The 15,829-nt window shown below is 35.5% G+C and overlaps 1 protein-coding gene across 4 annotated transcripts in view; it reads left to right on the forward strand.

The window, feature by feature from the left end:
• ATP13A3 (ATPase 13A3) overlaps positions 1–15,829 on the forward strand; it is a 79,458-nt gene that overhangs the window by 46,795 nt on the left and 16,834 nt on the right. For all 4 annotated transcript variants that reach the window (XM_070371505.1, XM_070371524.1, XM_070371512.1 and 1 more), the window contains 10 exons: positions 1,854–1,978; positions 3,648–3,823; positions 4,359–4,481; positions 4,559–4,638; positions 5,561–5,603; positions 5,692–5,801; positions 6,083–6,179; positions 7,095–7,167; positions 8,827–9,004; positions 9,923–10,110. In XM_070371505.1, the coding sequence (XP_070227606.1) occupies positions 1,854–1,978; positions 3,648–3,823; positions 4,359–4,481; positions 4,559–4,638; positions 5,561–5,603; positions 5,692–5,801; positions 6,083–6,179; positions 7,095–7,167; positions 8,827–9,004; positions 9,923–10,110 (1,193 nt within the window). The remainder of the gene's footprint in view (positions 1–1,853; positions 1,979–3,647; positions 3,824–4,358; positions 4,482–4,558; positions 4,639–5,560; positions 5,604–5,691; positions 5,802–6,082; positions 6,180–7,094; positions 7,168–8,826; positions 9,005–9,922; positions 10,111–15,829) is intronic.

A 15,829-nucleotide genomic window follows, 5' to 3' on the forward strand; every position in this document is an offset into this window, starting at 1 on the left:
AAAAAAAGCAGCAGTAATCAAATGGTTTGAGGCATATTTGTGATTAGGAGCCACACATGTAAAATACTGTATCCTAATTCCTACGAAGAGTACATTAGAGTTGCCTTTCTTTATAGCTTTGCCTTTTGCCACTCCTCCTCCCAGACCTTAAAGACTGAGAATTGAGTTGCCTCTAGTTCTTGAGCCTCTCTTTCAGGCAACCTTCCAGCGTTGGACCAACTATTCCGTCTGCCCAGGATACCCTACTCTCCCTATCAACTCTTCTCTCTCTCTGATTCCCTTCCTCATCTTTCAATCAAGATCGTCTCTGTGTTTCCATTCTACCTGTGGGAACAGGTTTTGGGATTTCTTTTATAGCTTGAACCTGTGTATCTTGAATTGATTATTGTACTCTTCATTAATTAGAGGGCAAGATTTCTATGACTGGTATCATTCATAGAAGAGTTGGGAAACCGACTGCAGGCAGAAACCAGTACCGGAAAATGGTTACAGAGCTTTGACCCAGTAGTTTCACATTGGCACAGCTTTGTGCTTTGAAATGCATTTTCAAGTTTCAAGACTTATTTCTCCTGTTACCTCCAGCAGTATCATTTGTATAAAGTTTTCTAATTATTCTCTTAATATCTTTACCACCCATTGTATAAATTATATAATTTTAAAGGTATTTAGACTTAGTTGCTGTTTACTTAAGCACCCTTATAGTTTAATTTTGTGTAGAAAAATCACTTGGTTAATCCAAGTCTGAAATTTTGGTCCCTAATTTCAAGCCCTGCTTTCTCCATTGAAGAGAGTATTTCTGTAATAGAATCCTATTACTTAGGATTAAACCTATAGGTTTAGTTTAAGAATGCTGCTATCGCTGAACAGACTTCTCCATTACAGTACTGAAGCACATATTATTTTTGTGTGATCTCTTTGCTTGCATGTCTGTTTCCCCACAAAAGGGTCTTGAGAGGAGGAAGAGTAGTAGTGTTAGTCACTCAGTTCTGTCTGTCTCTTTGTGACCCCATGGACTGTAGCCTGCCAGGCTCCTTTGTCCAAAGGATTCTCCAAGCAAGAATACTGGAGTGGGTTGTCATTGCCTTCTCTAGAGGATCCTCCCAACGCAGGGATTGAACCCAGGTCTACATTGCAGGAGGATTCTTTACTGTGTGAGCTACAGGGAAGTTGAGAGTAGAGATCATGGCTTTTCATCTTTGACTTTCCAGTGACTTGTGTAGTACTTGGTGCATAGTAGATAATCACCTCTTTGAAGGAACAGCATCTTGATAACTACTGAAAATTAACATTGTAGAAGACCCATCTCTGGGTCCTGAATAGATCTCATTGTTGGACTGCTAATAGTTTTTGCATCGTACTTCCAAGATTAAGATTTTGATCAAGAGTTTTATAAAATTCCCCAAAGACTTGATAGTGAATTCAGTATAACTGTTGAATGTGCCTGTGGTACAGTTTTTTCCTTTTCTCTTAACATTTAAATTAAGGTATGTTGTGTGAGAGGACAGTAAGGAATAGATATATTTTATGTTCATTCATTTTGTAGGTAGGATACAAGATGAATATTCCTTAGTACTAGAAGAGTTCTGTGTCTTATTACAAAGATATACATTTCCTAAGAATCTTTATATACCCATGTTTCAAAGGGCAGAATTTAATTTCAAAATGTATTTCTTGGGAATTACTTTTTCAGATTTAAATTTTTTGAGGTTGAACTCACAAACTTATACATTTATTCAGCATATAAAATGTTTTTAATTTATAAGTGATGGCTATTTTAAATTGCATTATCAACAAAGTGAACAAATGCTTGTTCTCTTGACTAAATCATTACGTTAAAATTTCTTTTTCTGCAGAGATGCCATTGAGAACAACATGGATTTTATGGGATTAATAATAATGCAGAACAAATTAAAGCGAGAAACCCCTGCAGTACTTGAAGATTTGCATAAAGCCAACATTCGCACTGTCATGGTCACAGGTTAGACTGTAAAAAAGGACACACAAAAAAATTGAGTGTGATTCTTAGAGGTCACGTTATCCAATATTAAGGAATGATCAGTGCATTATAAAAGCCTACTTGCTACTATAGAATTCCATCTAATACTGCATTATTATCTTATAAGTCAAGTAATTAGATTTATCATAGAGTATCTCCATCCTACGTTGCCCTGTTTCAGCTCTGAATACTTTTCTAAGATAGAGGACAACTTCACAATACACTTTGGAAATCCTTTAGATGTGTTTATAATAAGTATAATAAACTAGTGAAGGACATACTATAAATATTTAGCTGTGCTCTTTTTTGTTATCTCTCTTTAATCATGTTTCTTATAGCATTTATTTTCCTTTGCTTGTGTTAGTTATTTGTAGATTTGTTTTCTCTACTAGAATATAAGATTTTTGAGGATTAAGAATATGATTTGACTTATTTTGGGATTGTCTATAATTTTTAGAACTGTGCCACCAGATACATGGGAAATGATTGGTTAGAATTATATTTTTATATATAGAATAGTACATGTATTATTGTTTGAATGTGTAATAGTGAAAAGAGCCATTTTTTGGTTTCTTTCTTGACTACTGCATTCAAAGGATTCTCTTGGTGTTAACACTGTTGATAATATTAGATAATTACCATTTCTTCACTGTATGAAATTGTGGCAGCTCTAAAGTTTTCTTTCTTAGCAAAGAATCAGATTTAAGGCATTCACTTTATAATGTTTATGTGTTCAGTAAGAGACTTAAAGAGAAGATCTGTGTATGTTTTTATGTTTAGAAACTCGGAGGTCCATCTGATACCAGATAGCTTAAGTAACCAAATTTATTAGCGTCCCAGCAATTCTTGGTTCTAGTGACTTTGCTTCAAAGCTCTTTCTGTCTGTATCGCTTGTCCTTGCTGTCTTGCCATGACAGAATATGGTGTGTCCCAAGAGGATCTATCAGGTCACAGGAAGACATGCTTGGAAACAGTGGGTAGGATTAAGGGAAGAGGAGACAGTAGTACCTCTGTTCTGGTAGCAGTGGGCTCCCCAAACCTTTGCCTGCTTCTCCTGTACATTTGTATTTTCCTCCTTGATCTTGTCTTTACCAGTGTCTTTAATACTTTCCTCTCATGACTGAGAAGTTGTCTGTCTTGCTTCTCTTTATGTTTTATAAAGATTGTATACTTGTTACTTTGCCTTTTTTTGTTTTTGTTGTTTTTGTGTGTGTATGTGTGTGTGTAATCTTGCGTTTGTAATTGACTTTTTTCTTTATGTTGTGCTCATATTCTTGTATAGATTACCAGTCACTCCTTGGTTATTTCAACAATACTTATTGAGCACTGTGCCAAGCACTGAAGGGGTACCCCTAGTGCATGACTCACAAAGGTTGAGAATGTATTTGACTTTAACAGTTGTGGGTGAGAATGTTCTGACTATTTAGTATCTATCTTCTTTTGATTTGAGGCTTCCTTTGATATATGTATGTCCTGATTAACTTTTAACTCCAAGATAACTTTTAAATTCCAAGAGTAAGGACTATACATTAACTTCATTTTGCCCAGCCCACTCATGGGGACTGTAGTAGATTCTCAGTAAATACTTGTTGTTTAATACATTTATATTTTCATTTTAATGTTAATGTATTTTCAATGTTTTGAAAATTAGGTGACAACATGTTGACTGCCGTCTCTGTAGCCAGAGACTGTGGAATGATACTACCTCAGGATAAAGTTATTATTGCTGAAGCATTACCTCCAAAGGATGGGAAAGTTGCCAAGATAAATTGGCATTATGCAGACACCATAACACAGAGTAATGATTCATCAGCAATTGACCCAGAGGTAATGTCAAGTAGAGTTTTCTTTTTTGAAGCTTGCTTGTTTTAATTTATTCTGAAATAATAAAAAGTGGCGCATTAAAACTCAACAAAACAAAAAATTAACAAAAACAGAAGCCTGAGCCCTCTCCTCAGAGACTTGGATTCACTAGAATGGGGCCAGATGGAGTATCTCAGTGTTTAAATTTTGATGTTTGTAGCCAAAGTTGAAAAGCACAGTTTTATACTATAAGAATCCCAAGTATTTATCTTATTTTAAAAGTAGTAGTAAATGGTGCAGATGGTCCATAATATTTGGCTCATGGATCATTTCAAATTGAAGCTGATATTTAGACTTCCATAAGTGTTATTCTTTAAACAAACAATATAGATGGATTATCTTAAAATTGAATTTTATTTACCATTCAATAAATGTTTAACACAGCATTTTATATAAAACATCAAATGCAGAAATTTAGTTTTGGGTCAAATATATTCAAAATAGGATTCTTTTACTTGATCTGGCTGCCTAAATACTGTTCTGGATATCTTATACACAGGCTATTCCAATTAAATTGGTCCATGATAACTTAGAGGATCTTCAGGTGACTCGTTATCACTTTGCAATGAATGGAAAATCATTTTCAGTGATTCTGGAGCATTTTCAAGACCTTGTTCCTAAGGTTAGTGATTTGGGTATGTATGTTTTCATATGAATATATGGCAAACAGTATGTTAAAGAAATTCATGTTTTTTCCAGTTGATGCTGCATGGCACTGTGTTTGCTCGTATGGCACCTGATCAGAAGACCCAGTTAGTAGAAGCATTGCAAAATGTAGAGTAAGTATTGGTGGGTCTTGTTTTTGTTTTGTTTTGTTGGCCACACTGCACGGCATGCAAGATCTTAGTTCCGCGACTGGGGATCCAACCCGTGTTCCCTGCAGTGGAAGCTCTGAATCCTAATCACAGAACTTCCAGGGATTTTCCTGTTTTTGTTTTTTAATATTTATGAATTGTAGTTTTGTTTTCAAAACTAGAAAAGTAACTAATATTTCATGTATGTAAATGTGTCAACTCTAAGACAGGTAAACCTCTTTAAAAGAGACTTCCTGGTGGCTCAGTGGTAAAGAATCTGCCTCCAAAGCAGAAGACCGAGGTTCTCTCCCTGGGTCGGGAAGATCCCCTGGAGGAGGAAATGGCAACCCACTCTAGTATTCTCTCTTGGACAATTTCATGGACAGAAGAGCCTGGTGGGCTATAGTCCATGGGGTCCCAGAAGAGTTGGACATGACTTAGTGACTAAGCAACCAACAAGTGCTTATTTATTTAAAGTACATATCTACCATTCCTCTTCTAGGTGATATCCATGAGGTAGAGTTCATTTACTCAGCTTGATAGAAGTCATGTTGCAGTTTTAGTAAATAATGATGTTTTCAAGTTTTCAAAGGAGAAATCTTTACTGATAGCCTTAAAAGTAAGTACTAAAGACTAGGCTGGCCTGAGTCCTTTGTGCTAAAGATTAGGCAATTGAGATGTCCATGTGATAGAAATAGAACAGTGACCCAAGTCATTTGAGTTGTAGGCTGGTGCTATTTGCAGAGTAACATGCCTGTGGTCATTATAATGAAAAGATTCATTAGTTAGCACTAGGGGAATCTTAGTTTGTTAACTCTTCCTAGTACCATACTGGAGGAAATCGGAAATTAAAAGTTGTGTATTTTAAGAAATTAATAAAAATCTTAACGTAATTTTTGTTTCTTAGTTACTATGTTGGGATGTGCGGTGACGGTGCAAATGATTGTGGTGTAAGTATAGACTTTGTGATTTACAGTTCTTTCTCTGGCTAAGTCAAGTACCCAGGACTCAAAAGAATTTTCTTCTTTAATCCATTAGGCTCTGAAGAGGGCACATGGAGGCATTTCCTTATCAGAGCTCGAGGCTTCAGTGGCATCTCCCTTTACCTCCAAAACTCCTAGTATTTCCTGTGTGCCAAACCTTATCAGGTAGTATACATTAGAAATCTTGCTCTATTAATACAGAAAAAAAGGTCATAGAAAATAATATGAATTTGTTTTAACGGTGTGTTAGTGTACTTGATCTGTAATGCTTTAGCAACAGATTGATTGCTACTCCTCATTTCTTCCAGTTCTGCTTTGGCTTAGTTCTTTTTGGCAAAAAGTGCATTGTTGTAACTTGAATGTTGATTTATCTCTCAAGATATAATTGTGGTTTGGAGGAGGCATTTAGAATACTTCTATTCACATGCCAACATTTGTTTTCACAGGGAAGGCCGTGCAGCTTTAATGACTTCCTTCTGTGTGTTTAAATTTATGGCTTTGTACAGCATTATACAGTACTTCAGTGTTACTCTGCTGTATTCTGTGAGTACTGACATTGCCAACAGAGATGGTACTTAGTGTTAAGACATTTAAATTAAAAATATTGGGCATATATGTTTCAATTTGAATATATTCATTAATTGTGAAACTTAAATAACTTAGCACCTATAAATTTTCCTACAGTTTACTGAATTTTGAGTAGCAAATTGAAAATCTCGTTAATCTGGAACAACATTTTCTTTAAGGCCAGCAGCTGTGGCTTCAGCCTTGTGAATAAAAGATAACTGTATTCTTTTTTTGCCTTTAGCACAGATTGGACATTTTTTTTTTTCAGAACTCTTCAAAATGTCAAGCTGTGACATATTTTAGAATTGCAGTTAACTTTGCTATACATTTATAAGAAAAGGCCAGAATGAGAGAAGATGTTTCAGCTGTACTTTTAGGACTTGTGTAAACAGGTGATGTCCCTAGGTACGCCATGGATTTTGTGGTTGAAGTGATCTCACTTTAGATTTTTCTCTGAGTGAACATTGGTGAGATGCCCAGGAGTCTTTGTGAAACTATCCCTTTTTACCATATGTGGAAAATATCAGGAGGGATGGTGTTGGATATTAAGAAAGCTTCAAGATACTAATTTTCAAGAATGTTGAATGGGTAGAAGTCTGTGCTTGCTTTTTGCCAAAAAACTTTTTAAAGGTTTTTATTGAATGGATTTTCAGAAGCTACCTTTTATACTAATATATTAAATTGTAAATATGTTCTGTTTCACTAATTTAAAAGCAAATGTGTTTAATTTTTAAGCAGGCCAAGTGTTATTTTGAAGTTGTCATTATTGGGGGGAAAAATTAAAACCAAGGAGGAAAAAGCTAATAAAATCAGGGGGAAAATAGTATAAAAATGGTACTATAAGAATAGTTCCTGAACTCTAACTATTTAAAAAAAAAATCCCTTCTGTAGATCTTAAGTAACCTGGGAGACTTCCAGTTTCTCTTCATTGATCTGGCAATCATTTTGGTAGTAGTATTTACAAGTAAGTATTTTGTTTTATTACTGTTTTTAAAGCATAGGAAATTCTGATGTGGCTTATTAAACTTTGGTAAATTTACATGAACAATTATAACACAGTGCACATCTTTCCGTTTTCTATGTAAGGTTCTTTTATTTCTGATTGTTTATATTTTGCCACATTTTTTTTTATTCTTTCTCCATTTTTTTCTGAAATATTTGAGAATATGTTCACATTATCATGCCCTTTTGCCACTGAATGCTTTAGTATATATTGCCCCAAACTCATTCTCTTATCCAGCTAAACACAGTTATAAAGACCAAGAAATTTAACATTGATACAATATTACCTAACTCATACCTGTGTTCAAGTCTTGTCATGTGTTCCAAAAATAACCCTTATACCCATTTCCCCCCCCTAGTCTCTTGGCCTGGGATCTAGTCCAAGCTCACAAACTTCATTTAGTTATCATATCTATTTTATCATCTTTAATTCAGAATACTACGTTCAGCCTTTTGTGGGGGGGGGACTTCTTGATGTTGACATTTTTGAAAGAAGATAATCAGTTATATGGGTTTGTCTGATGTATTCTCATTAGACTCAGGCTATGCATTCTTGGCAGGAATATCAAAGAAGTGATGCTGTGTCCTCCTGAGTACATCATATAAGGAGACAAGGTGTTGGTTTTGTTTCAGTATTGGTGATGTTAACATCAAAATAAATAATGATGGTAATGAGATATGGTCTGTTTAATGGTATGAAAATTCACAAGTCCATATACTGGAAATAAATAAGTAATTGTGAGAGAAGGGAAAGCTCTTCCTTATAGTAAAATGCTAACTAACAATATAGAAGGAATGATCGGCTTATACAGTGGAAAGACCCTGGTCTTATTGACATTTTAGAATAATTTTTCGTTGTGGGGGTACTATTTTGTGTTTCAGGCTGCTTACCAGTATCTCTGACCTCTACTCACTCGATGCCAGTAGCATTCTCCCATTTGTGACATCCAAAAATATCTCCAGACATTGTGGAATGTTCTCTAGGGGTCATACTTACTTTGGTTGTGAACCACTGAATTTGACAGTCTTTAGTGAATGCTAAAACTAGTGAATGGAAGTCAATAAGAAACAGGATATTTTACACAGTCTTTGCATCTTTCTACAAATTACTTATTAATTGCAAAGAGAAAAATAGAAATATTACGGTGGAGAAACTTGGCAGCCACCACCTTAATACGTGATCAAAGTCTTTTTTTAATGTTATTGTTATGTTTATATAGTTCCAAACCTTTGTAAATGTCTCCTTAAGAGGAAGAAATATGTATTATTTTAACTGTAGCTTTACAATTAAAGATTCAGAAATAAATTCTTAGTTAAACATATAAGGGTGGTGATGATATGTGCTTCTATTTAGTATGCTTTTTACTTGTACTAGTGTTTCCTTTGAATTTTAGTAGAGTAAAAAGTACTCCTGAGCCATTTCTTGAAAAAGCTTAAATTGTTCACTTTTACAGATTACTTAAACATGTATGGCATCTGGCTTGGTTTTTGGAGATTTTTCATGTTAAAGATTTGTTAGAGAAAAATAGTTTTTCTAAGTTCCTAAATGAATCTGATTATGTATTTTATAATGACAAATTAATTTAGATACAAACCTTTCCTCTCTTTCTTCTCAATGTAGTGAGTTTAAATCCAGCCTGGAAGGAACTTGTGGCACAAAGACCACCTTCAGGTCTTATATCTGGAGCCCTTCTCTTCTCCGTTTTGTCTCAGATTATCATTTCTATTGGATTTCAGTCTTTGGGTTTCTTTTGGGTCAAGCAACAGACTTGGTATAAAGAATCACATCCATATTCATAGTAAGTTGGTCAATCCATTAAAAAAAAATGTGTAGAGTGTATGGGGTTGCAAAGAGTCAGACATGACTTAGAACGACTGAACAACAACAGCAATGTATATGCATGTAAAAATATGTTTAAATTTATGTAAAAATTGCATGCAGCTTGATTATACATTTAAATTATTTGAATTGCATTTGACTTTATCTGTAGGAAGATGGTCAGGCCAGGTCCTAATAATCATGACCCAAATGGACCAGTTTCTTAAGTTGCTACTGAGCCTTGCTTTCCTTATGTGTAAAATGAGAAAAGTGAAATTAATTACTAGGGTCTCTTCTAAACTCAGAGTATTTATGTGTCTAACTTCTCTGTCCTCACTTTGGGAAATGACATTTTGAAACTTAAAAATTTTGAGTAAAAGTATTAAGGGGATCTTTTATTTGTTTATGAGCTGAATGTTTTCCAGTTCACAAATTATAACATTTTTAAAATTAATTACACATAGATAAACATAAAGTCTCTTTACCTTTACTATGCTGAAAGTGCATGGTCAGTCACTCAGTTGTGTCCGACTCTTTGGGACCCTGTGGACTGTAGCCTGCCAAGCTCTCTGTCCATAAATTCTCCAGGCCAGAATATTGGAGTGGGTTGCCACTTTATCCTCAAGAGGATCTTCCAAACCCAGGGATCAAACCTGCTTCTGCAGTGGCTGGTGGATTCTTCACCACTAGCGCCACTGGGGAAGCCCCATGCTAGAAGTACTCCACAAATTAAGAGTGGGGAAAGGGTTTATTAAAATAAGAGGGGCTTATTAATTAATGAAGTTTCTTTCTTCTAATTTTTTTAAATTGACTGGAATGTGACTAGAAAGAAAAATTGGTTTCCTTTGGGACATAGATACTGTGTTTACTAATACAAGGGTTTTTTTGTGTGTTGTAGTGCTTTTAATACAACAGGAAGCCTAGATGGGAATTCTTCGCATGTGGATGATGAAACCAATCCTGATAAACATAACATAGAAAATTATGAAAATACCACAGTATTTTTTATCTCCAGTTTTCAGTACCTCATAGTGGCAATTGCCTTTTCAAAAGGAAAACCCTTCAGGCAACCTTGCTACAAGAATTGTAAGTCTGGCATTTACTGTGATTTCCATCTTGCTTCCCTTCTTCAAAAGTAATGCAGGAGTAGAGTTAAAGCTGTCCTTTCAAAATAAATAGATCTTCACAAATAGTATGAACCTAGTGATTTAGATGTTTACGGTCTTGTTTTATTCTCGTGATAGCTGCCACCCTAGGTTTAAAATTAAAGTCAGCAGTTCTAAACATTCCTGGTTTTCACATCCTATTCCTCTGGCTCCAACTTTTATTTTTACAGCCCATTGGAAAGTTAGAATTAGAAGCAAGAACAGAGGCTCCTCACTTGGAACAGTGGATATTATACTTTCCATCTGGGTGGTCTGCACAGTACCAGCTCTTTTCTCATTTTTGACACCGTTTGAGCCAGTATTCACCTGGAGTTCTCCATTTCTGTCACCTTTACATCTGCCGCAGAAGGGGCCAGTAGAATGGAGGCTTGTGCCTATGAAAACTTGTTTGCCTGTGGCTGTAAAAGACAGCATTTTGATTGATCACAGTTAGGGTTTTGGGGGGGGTGGAATTATTCACCTTATGTAAGTTGCTGGTTTTAAGAAATTGAAACTGCAGTAATTAATATATCAAACAACGTTAATTTTTGTTTTTTTTTTCATATAGGATTTTAGACTTTTGCAGTATCTTGGGGTGAATAGTGATTATTCTCTTGCTGTAAGGAAGTCCCAGTGTTCTGGTTGGCACAGTGTTGGGTCGCAGCTTTTGGTGTCTCATAGGAGGGATTACTGTGCACATCTCCGTCTCATATAGCGTTTACAAAGCATATTCACATATGTTGTCTTATTTAGTTTTTACTTCTACCCTCTGGTTCTTAGGGCAGGTTTATTACTTTATATTTTAAGCAGGTAAGACTGTTCAAAAATTTAAATGCCAATAATAATTGAAATTTGTTTTTACTTTTTTCCTTAAAAAATGACCTGATATTTCTTATCTATCAAATGAAGACTGTATTACTGAAAATCATATTAAAACCACTGGGGACAAAAGGCCTTGCATAGAAGGTTTATCATTGTACTTTTTAAGAGAACTTCATAACTAAAGTTACATTGTTATAAGATGAATTTGTCAAACTTAAGGTTGATATATTTTATATTTAGTTGGGTATCTTAAAATTATGGCAGAAAGTGAACAGGAACTAAAAAGCCTCTTGATGAAAGTGAAAGAGGAGAGTGAAAAAGTTGGCTTAAAGCTCAACATTCAGAAAACGAAGATCATGGCATCCGGTCCCATCACTTCATGGGAAATAGATGGGGAAACAGTGGAAACAGTGTCAGACTTTATTTTTCTGGGCTCCAAAATCACTGCAGATGGTGACTGTAGCCATGAAATTAAAAGACGCTTACTCCTTGGATGGAAAGTTATGACCAACCTAGATAGCATATTCGAAAGCAGAGACATTACTTTGCCAACAAAGGTTCGTCTAGTCAAGGCTATGGTTTTTCCTGTGGTCATGTATGGATGTGAGAGTTGGACTGTGAAGAAGGCTGAGCGCCGAAGAATTGATGCCTTTGAACTGTGGTGTTGGAGAAGACTCTTGAGAGTCCCTTGGACTGCAAGGAGATCCAACCAGTCCATTCTGAAGGAGATCAGCCCTGGGATTTCTTTGGAAGTAATGATGCTAAAGCTGAAACTCCAGTACTTTGGCCACCTCATGCAAAGAGTTGACTCATTATAGAGTTGACTCATTATAAAAGACTCTGATGCTGGGAGGGATTGGGGGCAGGAGGAGAAGGGGACAGAGGATGAGATGGCTGGATGGCATCACTGACTCGATGGATGTGAGTTTGAGTGAACTCGGAGTTGGTGATGGACAGGGAGGCCTGGCGTGCTACGATTCATGGGGTCGCACAGAGTCGGACACGACTGAGCGACTGATCTGATCTGATCTGATCTTAAAATTTCAAGGAAATACTGAGCATGCCCAAGGGCAGCTAAAACATCTATCAAAGAGCAAAACTAGTTGGTAATAAGCAAGACAGTCACACCAGGAAAGTTCATTTTAGAGATCTAAGTAAGTCCACCCTATTAGAAATTAGATGCCTATTTTCAAATGCATCTTTTATATTATTATGGGAAATTTCAAAAAAAATTAAAGGCTTAAATATTTTTGTATTCCCATTTAACTTCAAATTGATTTAAATAAACTCAATTGTTGATGGCCATACTTTTTTTTTAAATGTATGTTAAAAATGATATTTTAGTAGAAATATAGACACAAAACCTTTGTCCTTACTGTTACCCATTGTGCGTTTCTGTCAGTAGTTATGGAAGTGCATACTGTCATAAAACATGCCTCCTGGAAAATATAATAGAAACAGGAAAGTCAATATATATTAATACATACTCTGCTGATTTTCACATCTTGTCTGTCTGTCTGTGATTGAAGTCCCCTGATCTTGGAATGTAGTTGATACTGGTAAGTAAAGGAAGAAAAGTAGAGAAGAAAGTAAGAAATCACAGAAAAGTATTACTCTATAAAGTGATATACAATGTAAAGTGTAAATATAGATGGAGAAGAGTAGGGGAAAGGTTAAGCTTTCCTAGAGTGGACATTAGCCTTTCCTTTTCTAGAGTACAGAAAACAGGTCTTCAGTGGGGCCTGCTACTTGCTGTTCTAGATATCTAAACAGTATAATATATTCAGTCTATCTTGAGGTGGTTTTTTTTCAAGAATTAACCTCAATCTTAGGCATGTAAGGCTTTATAGGGTTTTTTGCTCACTTGTAGTGGTTCAGTTTGATTTTAAGTAAAACCTAATTTCAGTCTGGTTACCTATTTTTGATGTTAGTTCAGCCTAGTTATATTTTCGTGCTTGACTATGCTGTCATTTCAAGGACCGTGATGACACGGATGTAGTTCTAACACTCTCTCTTAACTAGATGTGATTTCTTGGGATCTGGCTTCAGTTTTTGCTACACTTTAAAAAATTGGATCCCTATAATTTACTGTTTGTGAAATCCAGGTTCTTTTTCAGTTTTTGAAGGCATTATTACTGACTTGCCAGTGTCTCTCCTGTTCAGGCCTGTGTGTTTTTTCCTTGCCTGAATTGCTTGGAGCAGATACCTAGAGGCTCTGAAGGATAAGGTGACCTTGTAAAGACAAGTAACTGGGTAAGGAAGGAAGGATTAGGAATAAAAAGACTTGAAGTTTGTGGCTATAGGTCAGACAATCCTGATTGGTATTTTTGAAGAAGGAGCAAGAGGTATATGTCAGAGCCATAGACAAGTATTTTGGATCTATTTACTCTAAATAGGTTTTTGTTTTTGAGTTACTTACTAAGGTAAATATGAAGGAAATCCTTTATGGTGCCTTATTTTGATGCCATATTCCAAAAAAAGGAACTGGTATTAAGAACAATTCTGTGACGCCAAGGCCGGGACATACGAATAATAAATCTACCCTTTCCTATAGGAGCCTCACCATATCCCCATTTTATAGCTGAAAATTTAACTATGAATGACTTGCTGATGTTCACATAGCCTTGTGGCAGTATCTGAAACAGAATCTAAACCTTTAACTTGTGGAATATTCTCTCAGCCTCCGAGAATATTCACCACCAATACAGAGTTTGATAGCTGTCTTCTGGTGAAGAGTATTCATTGCACTTTGTAGGATTTACTAAGGAATCACTGACTGTGCTAGAAGATTCCAGGAGCTGAGAGCACAGTCTCCTAGAAACTCCTACCTCTACAAAATGAACACCTGATTTTTCCATTCTTGGTTGAAATTCTTATTCATTTTTCCATTTTTGTTATTATATAGATCTGCCAGCCATCTACCACCCTTGTCAAATTCCTTTGAACAGTGCCTCTTTTTCTCCCCTGGCTAAACAAAGGAAGGATTCAATTATTTATTTTCTCCTTCAGATGGAAATCTTGGCAGATTTTTAGAGGTGTGATCAAAGGTAGTGGTTATAGGAGAAAGACAGATGAGAATTTGAGAATATTGTTGAGGTAGATGTAAGAAGTTTTTCAGCTTGAGTAAAAAAAATTTTTTTTTTCTCCTGGTAATGTGTGAGAACTAGATTGAAAATCTGTTTTTGCTTATCATTGTAAAAATGCAGTAGGATTTGGAAAACATTCAATATAGGTTGTTACTTCATTGAAACAAAACATTTTCTGTCTGTGTCTCTCTATGGCATTTATATTTGGACCTTTTTTTCCCCCAGTCCTCTTTCTGATTTAGTCTTTGTGTGTTTTTGTGTATGTTCATGTACTCCCAGCTCGCAACTTTCCAAACACTTTTTCTTTAACTAACTATATAAATATTTGAATGGCTGTGTAACATGTATTACTTTTGTTGCTACATTTATTGAATAGAATGTTGTATTTCCTGTTTGCAATTTAGTAGAAGTTTGGTGTAAAAAAAAAATCTAGAAAAAATTCCTTCTTTTATCTTAAATGGGTTCCAAATTTTTCACCCTGTTGGTCAGAGGCTTGTAGTGAAAAGATTCCTCACTTATGGCATGATTGGTAACACAACTTTCAGCCTAAGCTGCTAGAACAATAAATGTATATTAATATATATACAGCAACAAATATATATATAAAACAGTATTGTTTCTATAGAATAACAGTTGGCCTATAGTTTTCAACTGACATAGTAACAAATTTCATATTTACAAATGTCTCCCACATTTGGAAATATTGAACCCCTCCCCCCCATTTACAGTCTGTAAATAGGATATTAAACTTCTTTACTCAATCTGAAGGCTTCACAATAAGGTTTTGATTATATGTGGTCATAGTAAAGTTTGAGTTTGAAGCTGACTTCAAATAGGAGCTTAGAAATAAATATTCCAGACCAAGGAAAAACAGAGGAAAAAGTTGGAATCTATCAATATAATTGAGATTATCTCTGAGCCCCCCTCATAGCTTGTTATATAAGGGTGTGCTTTTATGTGCATGTGAAAGTATGTATGTACAGTTAACAAAAGCGTCACGAGCAGAGAGTTTTTTGTTTTTGAGTTAGGAAAGTGATACAGAGTGCTGATGGATGGAATTTACCGTCTCTGCCTACAACAGCAAGCCACAGGGTTAGCCCACCCTTAAAGTAGCAGATCAAGCAATTCCTAGGTTTTGGCTAGTGTTTTCTGTGGAAATAGTTTCATGGAGGAGATTAATGAAAAAGTGGGATTCACTTAAGTATAGAGTATAGAAATGTAAGTATAGATATAGAAATATACTTACATTCAACTTAGAATGCTTCTATTTAGGATTATAACTAATACTGATGATAAATGCTATCAGCATTTTTACAATCAACAATAATTGTCTTTGCATATAGTTTTAAATGATAATCTCATTTTGCCATAAACAGTCTGGTCTCCTGTTTGTGAATTATAGATTGGCTTGATTATCTTATAAAGCGGCTATCTGTGATAAGTACAAATACATGTCCATAAAGGTCCATCCCTTATTTTTTTTATAAATGCTGATTATTTTCACATTATGTAAATAAATCCTTTGGGCCTGTATGATCTATCATATTCTAGGAAATATCATATAGCACACATTTTATATACTTCATCCACCTAAATGCTATGCTATGCTATGCTAAGTCACTTCAGTCGTGTCCGACTCTGTGCGACCCCATAGACAGCAGCCCACCAGGCTCCCCCATCCCTGGGATTCTCCAGGCAAGAACACTGGAGTGGGCTGCCATTTCCTTCTCCAGTGCATGAAAGTGAAAAGTG

The sequence above is a fragment of the Bos mutus genome, chromosome 1 (assembly GCF_027580195.1).
Source record: "Bos mutus isolate GX-2022 chromosome 1, NWIPB_WYAK_1.1, whole genome shotgun sequence".
NCBI classification, from domain to species: domain Eukaryota; kingdom Metazoa; phylum Chordata; class Mammalia; order Artiodactyla; family Bovidae; genus Bos; species Bos mutus.